General features: G+C 46.7%; 1 protein-coding gene across 1 annotated transcript; it reads left to right on the top strand.

The window, feature by feature from the left end:
• The first annotated feature begins 4,013 nt into the window (after window positions 1-4,013).
• LOC133375064 (protein S100-A9-like) lies at window positions 4,014-8,232 on the top strand. Its single transcript, XM_061606550.1, has 3 exons — window positions 4,014-4,118; window positions 5,662-5,873; window positions 7,297-8,232. Exons 2-3 carry the CDS (start codon window positions 5,682-5,684, stop codon window positions 7,459-7,461), a joined length of 357 nt encoding a protein of 118 aa, XP_061462534.1. The 5' UTR covers window positions 4,014-4,118; window positions 5,662-5,681; the 3' UTR covers window positions 7,462-8,232.
• Window positions 8,233-18,060: the final 9,828 nt, after the last annotated feature.

Here is an 18,060-nt window from a genome sequence, read left to right as displayed (position 1 = left end):
ACATGCTAACCCAGCCTTTGCCAGCTGGTACTCAGCAGATGTGTTGGGGCTACCACTCCTCTCAGCTCTAACCACTATGGACAATGGCTAAGGATGAAGACGGGAGTTGTAGTCCAACAACAGACCAGCATTAGAATCCCCACCCAGCCATGAAGCTCACTGGGTAATTTGGGGGGCCAGTCCCTGTCTCTCAGCCGAACTTAGCCAATTTCCCCTCACAGTGCTACAGTTCCCTGAGAGGTTTAGCAATTGGTCCCTTTTCCCAGAGAACTGTGGGAATTGTAGTGCTGTGAGGGGAAGAGGGGGATCTCCTAACCACTCTCAGTACACTTCACAAGCTACTCTTCCCAGAATTCTTTGGAGGGGGGCATGACTGTTTCAAGTGGGATTAATGTCTGGTGTGAATGTGGCCAAGCTCCATTAGGCACTTCCTACCTCTGAACTGTTTCTATGACAGCAGGTCATGATAAGAACTGCTATTTCAGAAATCGGTCCCAGGATTTTCTTCCGTTTCCTCTCCCCTCCCTGCCCCTTTTCCCTTGTGTGTCGTGTTTTTTAGATGGTATAAGCCTTTGGGTAGGGACTGCCTTGCATTGCTTGATTGTACGTAAGCCACTTTTGGGCAGACGACTGGGGTGAAAATGCGATAAAACAAGCAAACAAATAATCCCAGGCCTGCAAGCTGGACGGAATGCACAGACTCTTTCAAAGTGGGAATACTGGCATCATGGGCAGTGCAACAGGGGTGACTGGAAGGATGCCCGAAGGCTGGGGGACGAAGAATAAGCACCTCAGTGACACCTGTCTGCCCTTGATACACAAATAACCACAGAACATCCCTCCCCCTCAGCTTGCTCAATGGGGTAATCAGCATTATTTAAATAGGATGACACACCTGACTATACAAATGACCTGTAGAACAATGGATGATTTCCATCAATAGGTGTGAGCCACTGGTAATTACAGAGAGCTACAACAACAGAAACTACACCTTTGGAGGAAGTATTTCTCTGGGGACAAGACCTTTCATGGTCTTCCTCATGACCCAGATTCATAGCTGTCCTTTCATGGTCTACTCATGACCCAGATTCCTAGGTGTCCCCAGAGGGGTTTAACAATCCGCCCCTCTTGCCAGGAATGCTGCGAATTGTAGCTCTCTGTATTGGGATGGCCCCACATTTCACTGTTTTACCACCACTCACCAAATGATCCTAGTCAATCAGCGAACACGTAGCAGTCCGTAAAAGGTAAAGGTGTCCCCGCACTTGTAGTTTGAGTCATTTCCGACTCTTAGGGTGACGTCTTGCAATGTTTACTAGGCAGACCGTATATATGGGGTGGGATTGCCAGTTCCTTCCCCGGCCTTTCTTTACCCCCCAGCATACGCCGGGATGAAACTATAAATTCTTTATGATTAGTTATGCAGCCAGTCAACTTTGGCTATGGACTGAGGTTGCTCTGGGCAAACGAAAGCAAATCTAAAGTGATAGCGGTGTTTCCTCGCCAAAGGAGATTCTAGCCAATCAGGGCCATCAACTCTCTTGCCAGGGCCTGCACCAGCCTATCCAGGGACCAGGGACCCGCAACACCCTACAGCCCAATATCCTCCGATACAGGCAGCACAGCCCTTAAATAAGGGTGCATACCCCACTTACGTGTTGTGTCAGCGCAGTGTCATGCCCCATGCACTGTGTATGCATGCCTGCCATCACCCAAAGTGGTGATGGAGACATCAGCCCCTTAGCAATTCCCCTGCTGCCATCTTGGGTGATGGCAGGCATGCACACGCGGTGCCCAGGGTGTGCATATTGATGTACTGATGCGACAGGTAGGTGGGGCAGGCAGCCTTATTTAAGCCCCACGCTGCCGGTATCAGGAGGGGTGCCTGGAAGCTCCTGCTTAGTGATCTGCAGCAGCTTCAGGTCATTAGGTCCTGCAATCTGACAGTGCCATGGATTGCGGAGTGGGAGCCTCCCACCCTAAGGAGGGGCCCCTCTGGGCCACAGGGGCCCTCAGCAAGGTCCCAATCTGGCTTTCCACTGGCGCTGGTGCCTGCCTCTGCCATTCATGAAGCATAATCTGTCATTTGCTTCAGGCATTCTAAGGACATATCCCTTTGGGGAAGGACCACAGTTCACCGGTAGAGCACTTGCGCTGCATGCAGAAGGTCCCAGGTTCAATCCAGACATCTCCAATAGGCCTAGAAGAGTCCCCCGCTTGAAACCTTGACTCAGTCAAAGGCAGCTTCCTACATTCCTAACTGGGAAACTGGGGTGAAGGTTGTCTTAAGACTCCCCCAGCAATTAGAAAGAATTGCCAATGAAGTCAGAAGATGAGTCAGTCCCCAACAGGTCCACCTTCCCCACCTAGTGGGTGATTTGGGAGTCAGATGAGGACTTTTGAAATGCTTTCAGGATTCAGTTTCCTTCCTTATCCTGCATTTCCATAACGCTTACGCAGGCCTCACCCAGCCAACCTTGTCATGCTGGGTACACAAAATGCTTCTCGATATTTCAGATCCAATTATACAGTCATGGCCAGGCAATGAAATACGATGGTTTTTCAAATGTGGATTGCAAAACCCTTGCCAGAATAATGAAGGGATCCAGGGGCCCTTGGATTTTCCTTGCTCATCTCCCTTCTTGCTTGCAATATTATTTTTCCCATCAAAGGTAGGGATGGACAAACATACCCATTTTGGTTTCTCTTGGTCCCCCATTTCCCCAGTCTTAAGTTCAGTGTCCCACATTTCTACATCAGTTTGCAATAGGGAAACAATCTTGGTAAGGATGTGTTTATCCCTGTTTATTTGTATTTGCTCTTAGGGGTAACTACTCAAACTGTAAAAATATTATTGTATTATAGTAAAAAATTTTTTGTCTCAAACTGTGTATCTCGTTGCTTTACTAAAACCTTAAACAAAAGCATACTTTGTTATTCACCACTGTCTAACTGCCACACTACCTTACCCACTATAGGGAGTAGGTTGAGTCAGTTCAACAAAAAGGATAAAGGGCTGTTTAGCAGAGGCAGCCAAAGAAAAACAGATATTCATTTGTTTATTAAATTTATGTCCTGCCCTTTGCTGCCCCTCCTCCCAGAAGGAGCCCAGGACAGCGAACAAAAACACTAAAAGCACTTAAAAAAACTTAAAAACAAAAGTCTTGTTGAAACAAAACTTTAAAAACATATTAAAACAAAATATCTTACAAGCATATTTTAAAAAACAACTTAAAAACATTGTAAAAAATTTAAAAATAAGGTCTCTACTTAAAAGGCTTGTTGAAAGAGGGAGGTCTTAGCAGGCACCAAAAAAATAACAGAGATGGCGCCTGTCTAATATTTAAGGGGAAGGAATTCCAAAGTGTTGGTGCCACAGCACTAACGGTCTGCTTCCTATGTTGTGAGGAATGGACTTCCTGATAAAATGGTGTCTGCAAGAGGCCATCACTTGCGGAGCACAGCAATCGACCGGGTATATAAGGGGTAAGACGGTCTTTCAGGTATCCTGGTCCTAAGTTGTGTAGGGCTTTAGTAGAAATCCACTTGGTGGCAGCGGTGAAGTTAATGAAGAGGGATTGTCTGGCTAATTTCCTTGCCTCGTTTCACTGTCCTGGTGCAGGCTACAGCACAGGGGTTAAAAAGGTAAAGGTGTCCCCGTACTTATAGTGCAAGTCATTTCCGACTCTTAGGGTGACGTCTTGCGACGTTTACTACGCAGACCGTATATATGGGGTGGGATTGCTAGTTCCTTCCCCGGCCTTTCTTTACCCCCCAGCGTATGCCGGGTACTCATTTTACCGACCACGGATGGATGGAAGGCTGAGTGGACCTCGACCCCTTTTACTGGAGATTCGACTGCCTCCTTCCGTTTGATTGGGAGAAGGTGTTTTCATGCCATCAGCTTCCAACCACACATGAAATTATGCCAGGGTGAGTGAGTGTGCCAAGCAGGAACTGAGCTCTATGGTATTTTCTGGCTGCCAGGAAATCACTTTCTGACAAGCAGCTTAATCTGTGTCACCACCTCTGTTGAAATCCAGCTCCAGGGAGGTATATAAACACTGCAGACCGATCTGTACATCACACCCACCTCTCAGAATCGGCAGGCAAACTTGGTGAGTCCGTCCTTTATCAACCACCTCTTTTGAGCAGTGCTGTGCCAAAACCTCTCCTCTAGTTCTTCAAAATCTCTCTCCCCAGCCCCCAGAACACAGGATTCTCTTTTCTGATTTCTCATTTGCAGGGTCCTTTAGTGTTTCTTCATAATTTGGGAGGGCATGGTGTTGAGTTCACCTTAGTGTTGTGAAGGTGCCCAAAGTGTATGTCTGTGTGTTTTCCTTCCTTTGAATATTTCTCTAGGACTCCGGAGCCTCCTCAGCTGCCTGTATGCCCTGATCTGAAAACTGGAGAGCTGAATGCAGCCTCAGGGGCCTGAGGTTTCCAACCCCTGTGGAAGAGAGAGGCCAGACAGGGATGTGGTGACCTGCTGTGACTGGCGGGACATGGCAGGGGTGCCCATCTGACCTCCAGTTGCCCACACTACTGCTGTTTACTGGAAGGTAGAGGAGGAGAGGCTAGGCGACTGTGAGGTTTGCATGGTGCAAATGTCCTGGTGTGAGCACCAGACTGGCTCAGCCATTGCCAACTTTGCTGCCTCCTTGCCCTTCCCCCTCTTGCCTCCCAGAAAGTAGCAGCAAAGTGGGGTGGATGGGAGGTCAGTTGAGCACCACTGCCCCTTCCCACTGACCTCTATTGGTGGTGACTCAACCGCCTCCTTCCCACATCCCTGTGGGTGTTGAGATCAGCAGAGGGGGGCCTTTTGGTAGTTCTGTCACCCTCGGAAGTTCAGAGGGTGGAGGCCTTCTCTATGGTGGCCCCAAGTGATGGAACTCCCTCCCCACTGAGTCTGACATCTTCACTGCAATTTTAGATGAATGCTGAAGATGCACCTCTTACCCTTACCATTGACACCTGAGACATATATTTTTAAGACCCACCCTATTTCATGATTTTAGGTTGTTTTTAATTTTGTTAAATGCTGTATTTAAAATTGGTGTAACCCGCCCTGGGACTTTTGGGTGAAGAGCAGGTAAATAACAACTGCAACAATAAATCTTGTAGGGATGGAGAAATTTGATTTTGTTTGCACTTTAGTAAGAAACGACCTAACTCAACCTTCTTGAAGGAGTATGGGAACTGAACCACAGATATTCTTTGAAATGTTGTACTTCACTGAATTCTGTGATGCAATTCTTCACCAAACACCATGCACAAAAAAGGCATTAAATTAGGCGGAAATATGCATGAAAACAAGAAAAAAATGCATTATGTTAGAGAAAATAGCGTAACAATGTGTACGTTCATCAAAACCGCTTGCAAAAAGATGGGTTTACGAGAAGAAATTCGCTCTAATATCCTGACAAATTTTCATGAGGATTCATTTTGATTGTTTTAAATGCAAATTGCTGCAGAGATGTGAAGAACTGAATTTAAGTTTGGGAAAAGCAGAAAACGCAGAGAACCAAAATGGACAGATTTGCCCATCCCTAATTTCTCGATGATTTGCAGCTTCCAAAGCTTTTCGTTCTAAGCTGCCTTTCTGGTGGAAAGGCAGGTGATCGTGAACTATTTTCATGCACATGTACACCTTTTCCCCAGGTTGACAGAGATTGCACAGAATGGCAGCCACCCATTCCACTGCTTCGCATACGCCGGACTGTGAGCCCAACTGCACCCTGGAGAGGGCGCTGCAGACCATCGTGAATGTCTACCACCAATATGCTCCCAGAGAAGGCAAGGATGACGATTTGAGCCTCAAGGACTTGACGGAGCTCCTCAAATGCCAAGCTCCCACCTTCCTGGCCGCCTGTGTGAGTGAAGCCAAAGGAAATGGGGAAGGGTCATAGTTCAGTGTGCAGAAGTTCCCAGATTCAATCCCTGGCATCTCCAGGTAGGGCAGGGAGTGACTCCCTGCCTGAAACCCTGGGGAGCTGCTTCCAGTCAGTGTAATTTTGATTTGGCTTCCTGCATTGAGCAGGGGGTTGGACTTGATGGCCTTATAGGGCCCTTCCAACTCTACTATTCTATGATTCTAAACAATATTGAGCTAGGTAGACCACTGGTGTGTCTTGGTATAAGAAGCTTCCTACATGCCTATGAAATGGAGCGAGGAGGGAGAGGTACACAAATATTTGGAGAAAAAATAGATCCAGATCAATTTCTTGTGACATCGGGCCCCTCCAGATGACTGGTTTCTTGACCGTTCATCCTGATTTGCTTGCATTATGCGTCCATGGAGGCTAGATTATACCTGGTCTTTATTGACCATTTGTTCTGATTTGTTTGGACAATGAGCATTTGTCACGCATTCATCCAGATCTGGGTCACATCCACACCTTACATTTAAAGCCCTGTGATGCCTTCACTTCAAGAGTCACGGCTTCCCCCGCAAATTCTCATGGGAGCTGTAGTTTGTAAAGGGTGCTGAGAGTTGTTAGGAGACCCCTTTTCCCCTCACAGAGCTGCAATTCCCAGAGTGGTTTAACAATCAGTCCCTTTCCCGTAGGAACTCTAGGAATTGTAGCTCTGGAAGGAGAATGGAGGGACCCCTATCAACTCTCATCATTGGCCACACTGGGGAAGATCCCTGTCTGAAATCCTAGAGAGTTTTGGCCAGATAATGTTGAGATCAGGGAAAGCCAATGTGGTCTCCTGCAGATGCCAATGGTGTACAACTCCCAACAGTGCCAATCATTGACCATGTTGGCTGAGGCTGATTGGTGCTGTAGTCCAACAACATCTGGAGGGCACCATGTTAGCAGCCCTGTGACATAGACCAGTGCTGTTCAACTACAATGCCCATGATCCCCACCCAGCTGAGACAGCATCCATGGATGATGAGAGTTGTAGTCGAACAATATCTGGGGAGCCAAGGTTGAAGGACCCTGGTGTAGACAGTACTGAGGTAAATGAACCAACAGTCTGACTTGGAATAAGGCAGATCCTTATCATTGGCCGTGCTTCCAAACCCAATTCAAAGTGCTGGTTTTGACCTATAAAGCTCCCTATGGCTCAGGACCCCGATATCGTCTGGAATGCCTCTCCCGATATGAACCTACCTGGACCCTTAGACCTTCTCCTGAGGCCCTTCTCCATGTCCTTCCTCTGAGGGAGGCTGGGAGGGTAGTGACAAGGGAGAGGGCCTTTTCAGACAACACCAACAATAATAATATGTTTTCACAGGAGCATCTGCCAACTGAAATTTAATCTAGTTCTCCCCTTCTACTCTTACAGAACAGGAGCAGCCCTGACTACATCCCTAAGCTCTTCAAAGAGGCAGATGTTGACCAAAACAAAAATCTGACTTTCGAGGAGACCATCAAGGTGTTCGCTCTCCTGGTGGATGATGCCCATCGCATAAGCCACGGCGAGGACCGATGCGGCCCAGACAATGACTGAGCTCAACACAGCCCGGCAAAGATAACCCATCTCAGAATCGCGGGCCTTTCTGTTGCTCACTGGTGGCGGGTGGCTCCACGTCAGTGGCCCAGTGGGATCCGCTCCGGGTTCTAGCCCAACCTTTCAAGGAGCTGTCCGAGAGGCTGAACCTGAAGAACCTTGGACATCTCCTTGAATTTTTGGACTGAAACCCAGAGGGGATTCCACTGCCCCACTGGCGTGGAGCTGCCAGCAGACATTGCTGTCACTCATCCCTGCCTGTGAGAACTGACTGTTTGGGCTCAGTCAGAGGGTACGCAGGAGGCAGATGAACCAAAGGCACCCTGCACTTTCAATGGAACAGACACTTTCCTGAAAATAATAATAATAACAATTAATTGCCATAGCAAAAGAAAATCCATAGCAATAAAGGAATCCAGAGCAAAACAAGTCAAGAATAACATTGCTGATTACAACAGGAGAAAGCAGCAACATCGTAAAGCACATTAACCTATACGTCGTCTTCAGTGTTAGTCCTACTCAGAGTAGATCCATTGAAATCAATGAGCATGACGCACTGAGGCCCATCGATTTCAGCGAGTGAGTAAAACGTCTTTGGAGACAACCCTATGAAACGAAATGCATGCTGAACAGAACGGTTAACGCCAATCCCAGCCATAACGGCAACACAAATGCAACACTTCCCAAAGACAACCGTCTCGACAGGGAAATTATGTATGCCATTGACATGTTTATTGCCTGATTATTCATTAAAGCATTGCAAACCCTCAATATCTCCTCCCCCCACCCTTTCTTCCCATTAAATCTTTCTCTAGCACCAGCGGTGACTGGTGCCCATTGGGACTGGTGGGGCAGAAGGGAGGAAGCCCAACGGTAGATGGCGCCGGAGCCAATGGCAGGCAGAATCAACTAATTCGTTTTCGGCAGGCAGAGTCAACTAACTAGCTTTTGTTCCCATCCTCTTGCCTGCCGAGCTCTGCAACACTGACATTCAGGAAGAAGCATCTGGCAGGCTGTGCCTACCTGCTGGCCTGGGACTAAATAAACAGGCAGGCAGGTGGGAGTGGCTGAGTTTGGTGGTGCTCCTCTTGCCCTCATGGACTAGGCTCCAAAATCTAGCTCGCCACAGTTTCTTTGGTTGCGGCTTAGTCTAGGAGGTGAAACTCTGCCCTGTGTGTCTGCCACGTGTGCAAACCAGGCCTGTCTCTGTGCAACAAAGCACCTCCCCCTGGGGGCTGCAAAGCTTCCTTCGGTTTCTCAGGTGGGTGCCACAACCCAGCCCTGCAGAGGTCATCAATAAATCTTTTTTTTTTTTTAAGTGAGCTGATGCACGAGATTCCTTTTAAAGTTAACCCGAGATGGGGTGGCTTAAACCAGGTGTGGGGAACTGCAGATGTTGCTGAACTGCAATCCCCATCGGCCCCAGCAAACACAGCCAAATGCGTTTGCCTCGTTGGAAGGTGTCCTTGATGTGTGATGATGCCTCTCTCTTGTCCCGAAGGAGGCGTGGGCACACGTGCATGTGTGTGTGGCTGGAACGGAAAGTGGCATGGGCTGGTGAACAAGTTTCACATCTGTTGCTCCGCCCACTTTTGCCTCTGCCCACGCCCACTACTGGCATGCGGTCCCCCGTGAGGGAATGTAGACATTCCTCTCCCCTTCCTATGAAATGCCCTGCTATCTAAAGGGATAGTATTTAAATGAAGCACACCAGCTGATTTCCACGGCTTCTCTCGGTGTTTGTGATGAGAGGAAGCCGGTGGGCACATGAGTTGCTTGGAAAGCTGCCCTCTGCTGGACGTGGCCCCCATCCCCACTTCTGACCTTTCAGGAGCGTCCACACCAAAGCATCGGGCCAATCACTGTCTCCATTCCAGCCTGCAGCAGAGTGTTTCCATTGGCCGCACTTGGAGGACAAACGGCTTGATCTACCCATCAGTTGTGAAATCGGTGTGATGCTTATTTTTCTAACAAAATGTGCACTCCAGCTGATCCGACCAGAATTTAGAGTAAAAAGGGGCAGAGTTTGATTAGCATCGTGTGCCCCTGTTTTCAGGAAAAAGGAGACGCACTGGAGCCACTGCTTTGGCTGCAGGAATTAAACGCCACTTCCCACCCACCAGCTGACATCCCCCCCCCATGAGAGTGATGTCAGCTGATTGGCAGGCAGGCATGTTTTTTTTTAATGGCCTCGTGAGTGACATTTGACCCCTTGACCAGCCAAGATTGTCCTGCAGGCTGGAGGTTCCCGTCCCTTGACTTACCAGCAGGTCACAGAGGAGCTGGGCACACACCCACTCTGTGGCTCTAACTCTGTGTGTGTTCGGAAGATCAGGGCACTGCTGCACCAACACAACAGAGCTTTGCAACCGAGCACTAATAAACTGTCTTCCACCTTGTAAGGGCCACAGTGACTCCCATCACCGTTCCTGGCCGTTGGCCATCTTGGCTGGGGCTGATAGAGGCTGAAGTCTTCTGTTCAGTGGCTACTAGCCACATTGGCTATGTTCTCCCTCCTCTGTTGGAGGCAGTGAAGCTCTGAATGTACCAGTTGCTGGGCATCACAGGTGAAGAGAGTGCTGTTGTGCTCAGGTCCTGCTTGGGGGCTTCCCATTTGGGGCATCTGGCTGGCCGCTGTGAGAACAGGGGGCTGGACTAGATGGCCTCCCTTCGGCTTCACCCAGCAGAGATCCAGACTTACTGACCACAGCATGTGAAAACAGCTGACTGGGCACTAGATGGCACTGTCGCCTTCTGGTGCCTATGGAACGGCATCTCCACCCTTTAATTGCTTTTGACCAGTGGTGCTGGGGAGGGAGAATTGGATCTTGCCAGCAGGTTGGATCCTTATCTTCCCCAGTCCCCCATCGGTCAAGTTTAACGGGTGGGCCAGATGCCTATATGTCCATCATCTGACACACATTTTTGCATAATGCCATGTGTGGCCCTTTTTGCAAGTCTGAGGAGTCAGCAGCTTGCCAGTGCTTACAAAATGCTGTGCAGGCAGCGGCGTAGTCATCCGGGGTCTCAGGGGTTTTTAGACTCCTTACTTTTTTGGGAGCAAGTTTCCAGCAGAGTCTTTAGGTCTCCAGCATCCTACAAGCCAATCAGCATGAAAGGGGTGTGTTAGCCACTGAGAAGAGTCTCCTAACATGCTTCCTTGTCCTTTCCAGCTGACTGGAGCCAACCAGAGTGCAAGGAGGTGAGTTGGCCACTGAGAAGACTCTTCTCAGTAGCTAACACTCTCCCCTTTCATGCTCATTGGCTCCTAGGGATGTCTGTTGTTGTGGGAGAAGGCATTAACAAGGTTCTCATGCTCAACCCAACAGCAAAAAAAAAGGGGGGGGAAGGGTGTGTGGCTGTGACAATCATGAAGGGACCCTGCCCGTGTGAATTTGTCACTCTGCTGCTGTGTGCAAGAGACTTTGCACAGGGTTTTGCAGGTGCAGCCAACCTCGCAAACACCCTTGTTCTTCCCCCTGCCCTTGACAGAACTGTGAAGATCCATTCCTCTGGGTCCCTGCCTCACATCTCTTCTACATCCCTAAAGTCTTCTCTAAAATCTTCTCCATGCTGTGGCAAAGGCTTCCAGCTTATCCAGCTCAGTGGTAGAGCATCTTGGTTTGCATGTAGAAGGTCCTTGGGTTCAATTCCCAGCGGCATCTCCAGGTAGGGCTGGGAGAGACTCCCTATCTGAAACTCCAGACAGCTGCTGCCAGTCAGTGTAGAGGATACAAAGCTAATGTCAGGCCATGTTTACAGTCATTTTGCATTCCGCCCTGCTGAGGCCGGAAGAGGGACGGGTGAGGAATTCCATTCAGTTCTCGTTTCAAGGCGACTCTGTCAAATCCACATTTTCCCCCTAAAGGACAGGAGAACTGAGACCTCAACCCTCTTGCGAAACTCGCGCATCCCCGAGTTTTGAGATGCAGCTCTCCAGCCAGCCCACAAAAATGCACGTGTGAAGTAAAAGCGTGCCTACAAATGCGCATGCTAATAAAAAGAATGTGCACAATTGCACTGTGTTAGGGGAAATGGCATGCAAAACAAGGTGTGCACGTGTCAAAATGCCATGCAAAATGTTTTTATTTGGAGAACTTTGCCCTAAAATGCTGAACAATTTTCACGAGGATATTAAAAAAAAAAGCAGTAAAAAATGTAGAGAACTGGGTTTAAGAAAATGAGAAATTGACCGGTTTTTCCATTCCTAAGCCAGTGTCACCTGTCAACAGTCCCTAACATATACTGTACATATAAGAATAATTTCTGTTTCAGCTGTGGGGAACCTTTGGTTCTTCAGATGTTCCTGTGAACAGTCTAAAAGATCTGCGAACTACCTAAAAGATACCTAAAATATCATCTTACACCTTATAGACCCAGTCGATCACTGCACTCTGCTTCCTGCAGATACCACAGTTCCAAAAGGCAACAGGTACTGCAGTGTGAAAGGAGTGTTATAAAATTCAAGGATCTGGTTTTGGTGTACAAAGCCCTACACAGCTTGGGACCAGGATACTTGAGGGCCGCCTGCAGATACCATCTTATCAGGAAGTCCGTTCCGCACAAGGGAGCAGACCTTTAGTGTGGTGGTACCTGCCCTTTGGAATTCCCTCCCCTTAAATATTAGACAGGCACCATCTCTGTTGTCTTCTCGGTGTTTGCTGAAGGCCTTCCTCTTTCAAGAAGACTTTTATTTATTTATTTATTAGATTTATATCCTGCCCTTCCTCCCAGTGGGAGCCCAGGGCGGGAAACAAAAGCAATAAAAACACTTTAAAACATATTAAAACAAAACACCTTTAAAAACATTTTTAAAAAAACTTTAAAAACATTTTTTAAAAAAGGTTTAAAAACGTATTAAAAAGCAATTGCAACACAGATGCAGACTGTATTTAAGCTGTTTAAGCAGAGACCTTATCCCAGTATGCGCCTGTCTTGGAATTGCTTTCTAAGATGTTTTCAAAGTGTTTTTCCCCCCAAAAAGATGTTTTTTAAAAGCTGTTCTGTTTTAATATGTTTTTAAAGAGGTTTTGTTTCCTTAACTCGTCATTCCAGTAATGAATGAGACGATTACATTTTTCAATAAATAGATTTCTTTGCTCTCTTCCCTCTCTGATCTATTCCAAATTTTTAATGTTTATTTTTATTTTATCATTACTTGATATCCCACTTGTTCCTCCAAGGAGCTCAAGGTGGCATACACGGCTCTCCCTCTCCATTTTAACCTCACAGCAGCCCTGTGAAGTAGGCTAGGCTGAGATACAATGACTGGCCTAAGGCCAGCCAGTGAGCTTCAAGGACTGGGTGGGGATATTTAACCTGGTTCTCCCAGGGCACGGCCCTGCACTTTAACCCAGGGGTTCCCAAACTGTGGTCCGTGGACCACCAGTAGTCCATGAGCATCATTCAGACAGTGGCGAGGGTGTCTGTGGATTTGTGGTTGAAGACGGGAGATAGTGCCTCCATCACATTAAATATTCACACAGGCTCATATATATATATATATATTATATATATATATAATATATATATATATATATCATGCAAACAAAGTTTGTTGGGGAGTTATTTTTTACCACATTAATAGAAGCTCAGCTAGAATGCATGCGGCAGATTGGGAAAGGGACAACCATGGCCAACAGGATGCCAGTGTGGTTAACGGGCAGCGACAAGGGACCTGTCAGAGGCAGGGAGGCTTCAGTCAGAAAACTGAAGTTTGTCCAAATGTGGGGAACAAAATGGAAATGGACATGGACTGCCTTCTAGTCAATCCCGACTTAGGGCAACCCTCTGAATAAGGTTTTCATGCTAAGTGGTATTCAGAGGGGGTTTACCATTGCCTTCCTCTGAGGCGGAGAAGCAGTGACTGGCCCAAGCTCACCCGGTGAGCTTCATGGCAGTGTGGGGATTCGAACCCTAGTCTCCCAGGTCATAGTCCAACACCTTAACCACTACACCACAAAAAGGAACAGAAATTGGGTCAAAAGAAATGCAAGCCGAAAATAAGGGATGCAAAAATAAAAACAGAAATTGAGAAGCACCTTACTAGAAACATTAAGAGCACCACCACCTTTAAATACATTAGTAACAGGAGACCAGCTAGAAAGGCGTTTGGACTTTTTGGATTAAAAGGGCATCAAAGGTGTGCTAAAGGAGGAAAAGGAGACAGCAGAGAAGCCGAATGATTTCTTCGCAGCAGTCTGCACAGCAGAAGTAGGGTAGGCCCCTGTGTGTCAATGAACTTTCCCAAGATGGGAGTCGCAATAGGCAAACAGTGGTGACCAACAGAGGTGATCCAGCTGACAATGTGATTTTTCAAAAAGCTTTCGATAAAGTCCCTCACCACAGAGAAATCAATGGAGGAGCCAGGAAAGAGGTCGACTTCTGGTTCAGGATCTGCTTAAGGGACAGGAAACAGAGAGCAGGAATGCAGAGATAAGTTCTCCCAAAGGAGGGGTGCAGGAAATGGAGGCCCCAAAGGATCAGTATTGGGACCAGGGCCAGATTATCCATTAGGCTTAGTAGGCTGAAGCCTAGGTCCCCCCGGAGCTCTTGGGGGCCCATGCATAAGCTAAAAATAATTTTTGCGGGACAGGAGCTTCCAAACTGGCCACCATCCCCCCGCTTCACTTACCTTTTTCTCCGCTGTTTTTCACACAGGTTTGCCATCAATCAAGATGGCGGCCGAGGTTTCCCTGAGGGGCTGAAGCCGCTGCCGCCAACTTGGTTGATGGCACACATGCGTGCTACACATGCGCATTGCTGCCATCAACCAAGATGGCGGCAGAGGCTTCAGCCCCTCAGGGAAACCTCAGCCGCCATCTTGATTGATGGCAAACCTGTGTGAAAAAAAGCAGAAAGGTAGGGAGAAGGGCCCCCCAAACACCAATCAGCCTAGGGGCCCTCCTCAGCTTAATCCAGCCCTGATTGGGACCTGTACTTCTTCGTAAATCCCCTCTAGCCCACCCTCCCCTTCTCACAGCGGCCAACCGGATGCCTCAATGGGAAGCCCGCAAGCAGGACCTGAGTGCAAGAGCAACTCTCCCCACTTGTGATTCCCAGCAACTGGTATTCGGAGACACACTGCCTCTGACTGTGGAGGCAGAGCGTAGCCACTGTGGCTAGTAGCCACAACGAACTGGCTTAAACCCACCCAAGCTGGCGGCCATCACTATCTCCTGGTTTTTCAAAAAAATGTTTGATCTTATCTGTACTTTTAAATGAATATTTTATATTTTTTTGAAAAATACTTGGAGGTTTTTAATTAAGCGGCATATACATTTATTTATTTATTTTTATTAAATTTATACCCCGCCTTATGGCCCAAAGGCCCTCAAGGCGGCTTACAAGAAAACACGAACATAATACATCAATAAAACATCATACATCAATAACATAATACAGTTCTCAAAATTAAATAACAATTCTCAAAATTAAATAACAGATAACATTTGCAGTAACTAACTATAAAATAAGGTGATTCCCGCATCATGAAGTAAGTTAGCAAAAAGATAAAAACAAAAAACAGAACAAAGCAGTAAAAACAAAGACTCTTCCATGATTTTTCTTCTCCAAGGTAGCCTCAAGGCGACTCCAAGCGTGACGCCAAGGCGCTGCCTCGGGCAGCCCCTCTCCTTTATATACCAACATCCTAGCGTTGTCAGGGTAAAACCTCCCATGCCAAAATCACAGGATCGTCTCACTTTACTAGTTGCCAAAAAGTGTCCAAGGCCCACAGCTACAGCACCCAACGATCCACAGAGCACTGATTCCCGAGCACAAGGAATGTTTCTGACATCAAGTATTCCCAATAGCTTAAAAGACTTCTCCGAGTCCTCGACATCCCGGTCATCCGCCATAACAAAGCAGCTTCGAGCAACTGCCTTCTCGCTGTCAACAAGCTACACCACCGAGCTGTAAACCGAGATTTGACAAACAGGGACAGATGTCATGCTGATAGGATGGTAATTTCCTGGATCTTTTGCATCCATGCCAGCTTTAGAGGTAGTTGTTGATAAGTCTCTTCTCTCCTCAGAGAGAATAGTATCAGGATCACAAGAAGCAGTGGAACCCCACACAGGTAATCACCCATCAAGTTGGAAACCCAGGGGAACATTCAAAGGAACGTCCAGGAGGAGAACGTCCAGGGACTTAACTACATCTAGTTAAGTAAATATGAATAATGAATGAATACTGTTTATTACGGTCGAAGACCAATACAAGAGGAAAACATACAAAAGTAGAAAACACTGGGATGGAAAATAGACTAATTCAAACATATAGCATGATTCATACAGTAAAATTCATTAAAAATTTAAGACAACTTAAAAATCTAAAAAGTTAAGAATTTAAAAATTAATTGTATATCTAGTTTATCATTTGTTTTCTACAGGCAATAGCCGCCACACAATATTTTGCTACTTTCTTAGTAACATCTGGTTGTTTATCAGCAAGAAGATAATCCACGTAAAAAACTTCATTTCTGCCCGGCATAGATCGTAAGATAGGGGATATTACTTGCGATCTAAGATCTCGATAAAAGGGACAGTGCAAAAGAACAGTTTCTACCGTTCCTTCCCCACATGGACACTTTCTGTCATTGTATGGGATTTTCTTAAATCTTCCTTCAAGAAGAGCTGACGGGAGGATGTTAAACCTAGCCAATGTAAAAGCTTTACGATATTTAGCTATTGTAAGTTCTGTTAGATATCGCATGGGCATATAAGGGTTTGAATTGTACTTCTGCTTAGTTACAAGCATTAGATGTTGCTGATAGTCTACGTCTTTAAGACGGAGCAAAATGTTCGATTTAGCTTTTATATAGCCCATTTCTAGTATTACTGGGATAGAGAACCCTAATTTAGTAATTTTATCTAGTAACATTCTCTTCCAGGTAGATTGGAAGTTGTCTAATAGAATATAGGGCGCCAGTCCTAATGGGTTAAATAATATTTTTAACCAGGCACATATTCTGTAACTCCATATTCGAAATTCGATTGAGGGCAATCCTACTTCTAATCTTAAAATAAAACTATGTATGCACGAAGGCACCGCAAGTATGGTTCTTAGGAAACTATTTTGGACAGCTTCCAGCGGAGTATAATTTTCACAAGTACTGACCTGGATCCCATATAGTAATTGGGGTACAATTTTTAGCACAAAAACTTTTATGGCTGCAGGGAGGAATTGCCCACCTTTGTTAAAATAGAAGGATAGAAGGGCTTTCAACATTCTTTTCGCCTTTGCAACCCCCGTTTTAATATGCAGTTGCCACGCTCCAGACGATTGGAAAATCATCCCCAAATATCGAAATGCAGACACTTGTTCGATTTGATGTTCATTGATCCGCCAGCAATGTTTTAAGCGTTTTTTGGTGAATATCCTAACTTTAGTTTTATCATAATTTATTTCTAGATATTCCTCGGAGCAGAATTTAGCTAGCGCAGCCAATAACCGTCTTAATCCTACCTGAGTTCTGGCCATCAAGACTAGGTCGTCTGCATATAAGAGAACATTTCTTGAATGTTCAGCTAGTCTGGGCGGGTGTGATTGGATTAGAGAGAGACTGTGAACAATCGAATTGATATATATATTAAAAAGTAGCGGGGCAAGGATACATCCCTGTTTAACCCCTATAAAGGTAAAAATGGGATTAGTGAGATGACCCTTACTATTACATTTAACACGCAGGGATGTCTTCTCATATAAACCACGAATTAACATTAACAATCGCTTGTCTATATTTGTATTAAAAAGTTTCTCCCAAAGTCATTGAGCGAGTGGTGGCTAGCCAGTTGTCAGAACACTTGGATGAAATGGATTATTTGGATCCATACCAATCGGGTTTCAGGACTGGACATGGTACTGAAACAGCCTTGGTCGCTCTGGTGGATGATATGAGGAGGGCATTAGACAGGGGAGAATTCACCTTTCTTGTCCTCCTGGATCTCTCAGCGGCTTTTGATACCGTCGACCACGATATCCTGTTGGATCGCCTGGAGGGATTGGGAATAGGAGGCACTGTTTTACAGTGGTTCCGTTCCTTTCTCTCTGACAGGCACCAACAGGTAGCATTGGGGGACGAGGTTTCAGACCCTTGGCCCCTCACTTGTGGAGTGCCACAGGGTTCTATCCTCTCTCCCATGCTATTTAACATCTATGTAAAACCGCTGGGAGCCATCATCAGGAGTTTTGGGCTGCGGTGTCACCAATATGCTGATGACACGCAGCTCTATCTCTCTTTTAAATCCTCACCGGAGTTGACTGTGGAGACCTTGTCCAAGTGCCTGGAATCCGTGAGTGGGTGGATGGGAAGGAACAGGCTGAAGCTCAATCCTGATAAAACCGAGGTGCTGTTTGTGGGTGACAGGGGAAGGTTGGGTGTTGTTGACCTGAAGCTTAATGGGGTGAGACTTCCCCTGAAAGATCAGGTCCGCAGCCTCGGGGTTGTTCTTGATTCCAAGCTGTCCATGGAGGCTCAGATTTCGGCAGTGAGCTGGGCAGCTTGGTATCAACTACACCTCATACGGAGGCTGCAACCCTACCTTCCTGTTCATCAGCTCCCACTGGTAGTACATGCCCTGGTCACCTCTCGATTAG

Source organism: Rhineura floridana, chromosome 22, assembly GCF_030035675.1.
Source record: "Rhineura floridana isolate rRhiFlo1 chromosome 22, rRhiFlo1.hap2, whole genome shotgun sequence".
In the NCBI taxonomy this organism is placed as follows: Eukaryota; Metazoa; Chordata; class Lepidosauria; order Squamata; family Rhineuridae; genus Rhineura; species Rhineura floridana.
Note: the sequence above shows the minus strand (reverse complement) of the source record. Positions and strands in the feature narration are given on the sequence as shown.